General features: G+C 36.7%; 1 protein-coding gene across 1 annotated transcript in view; it reads left to right on the plus strand.

Moving 5' to 3' along the window:
* The window catches only part of wdr11 (WD repeat domain 11), a gene marked incomplete at its 5' end in the record, with an annotated part of 85,302 nt that overhangs the window by 62,300 nt on the left and 21,128 nt on the right, over positions 1 to 1,874 (plus strand). Inside the window, 2 exon segments of the mRNA XM_014021175.1 lie at positions 965 to 1,071; positions 1,170 to 1,284. Of these exon segments, the coding sequence (XP_013876629.1) occupies positions 965 to 1,071; positions 1,170 to 1,284 (222 nt within the window).

A 1,874-nucleotide genomic window follows, 5' to 3' on the forward strand; every position in this document is an offset into this window, starting at 1 on the left:
AAATAGATGGCTCTACTATAATGTCCATAGATATAATAGTGGAACGAGTCTATGAAGTTAAATTTTAGGGGTTGTCTTGGGTCATAAACTTAACTGGAAATCTCATATAAAATATATAAAACAAAAACTATGTAAAAGTATTGGACTCTTAAATAAAGTAAAAAATATTTTAGAACAACCAACACTCCGTACATTATTATCACTCAATTTGTTGTTCCGTATATGACCTGTTGTGTAGAGGTATGGGGCAACATATATAAAACCAACACTAAACCTTTGTTTGTGTTACACAAGAAAGTTATGAGAATTTTGTATAAAGTGAATGTTAGGGAACATACAAATAATTTTTTTATTCAATCAAACATCTTGAAACTACGGGATTCAGTTAATTAAAAAAATTTATTAGTTGTGTTTAAAGCAAGAAAGACATTATTGCCAATTAATTTACAAAAGTTTTTTGTTTTAAGTTCAAATGACAGAACTAACCGAAGAAGATATGATTTTAAAAGTAAAACTGTGCGTACTACTTTAAAGCAAATGTGTATTTCAGTTTATGGGGTAAAATTATGGAATAGTTTGGATGACGATTTGAAAAAATGTTCTACTTTAAATCAATTTAAAATACTTTATAAGGAAAAAATTCTTAAGTCTTATAGACTTTTGAGTTAATGAGGAGAACGATATAATGTTTGCAGATTCTATTTGTGATTTAATGTATGTGGCCATGAAAAATAATTGTAATTATTGAGAAAGGAGCAGGTTTATACAAGGGTTTTCTTCTTCCTGCTCCCTTTTCACTCATGCATAGTACAGTACATGTTAAACGAAAATGTGTTTGTATGTTATAATGAGGAAAATTGTTGAATTGAGTGAATAAACTTATATTGACTTGACTTGAAAACAGTTTACCTGCACCTTATATCTAGCATATCTCTTAATCATTACCTTTGTCTGTCCTCTGCAGGGCAGCATGGGCAGCATCGCATGCATTGCCTGGAAAGGCGACACCTTGGTGCTCGGAGATGTGGACGGAAATCTCAATTTCTGGGACCTCAAGGCTCGTTTGTCGAGGTGAAACCATTCTTTTAGTTCATGAATCGGCGGAACTGTTGGTCTAATATTTAGAGAAAACGAGATGCTAAGTGAAGCGGACGGTTGGGTGTTTTTAGGGGGATACCGACCCATCACGGCTGGGTGAAGAAGATCCGCTTCGCTCCAGGGAAAGGCAACCAGAAACTGCTGGTCATGTATCCGGACGGAGTCGAAGTGTGGGACACTAAAGAGGTGAGGCTCCGCCTTCCTGTGATGTTTGACCTTTTATAACACATTCTAATTACATCAGCCGCGTTTCCATTAGAGCTGGGCGGTATGACCCGAATTTTATATCACGGTATTTTTAATGTTTACACCGTTTTCACAGTATATCGCAGTGTTTTTCTTTCCATCACAGGTCAGCTGATAATAAAATGTACAAACACTGTTTATTAACTTTTCTCTTTTACTGTACCTCTGTCTGTGTCACTGTTTCCCTCCTCTGTGTGTCTTCTCCTCCTGTTTGGAGACAGTAGTGATGCATTTTGGTCTGGTCATGAAGGAGGAGGGTTAAGAAAAGATTATTATCGGTTCTAATGTTTTATGTTACTTAATAAAGATTAACAGCACGACTCACCTTGCGCACCAGTCAACTCAACTCCACTACAAAACGTCTTCCCCCGGGCTTTTCACAATAGAAGCATGCTAAAGTCTCCATGCGTCTCCACGTCTCCATATTAACGTCGCGTGTTTAGTCTAACCGTGCACGTCACTGAAGAGGTGTTTACTGCATTCAGCGATGGAGAAAACGGGATGTTTTTTTCACGTCAGTCAATATAAGC

This window comes from Austrofundulus limnaeus, unplaced genomic scaffold (assembly GCF_001266775.1).
Source record: "Austrofundulus limnaeus strain Quisiro unplaced genomic scaffold, Austrofundulus_limnaeus-1.0 Scaffold280, whole genome shotgun sequence".
Classification (NCBI taxonomy): Eukaryota; Metazoa; Chordata; class Actinopteri; order Cyprinodontiformes; family Rivulidae; genus Austrofundulus; species Austrofundulus limnaeus.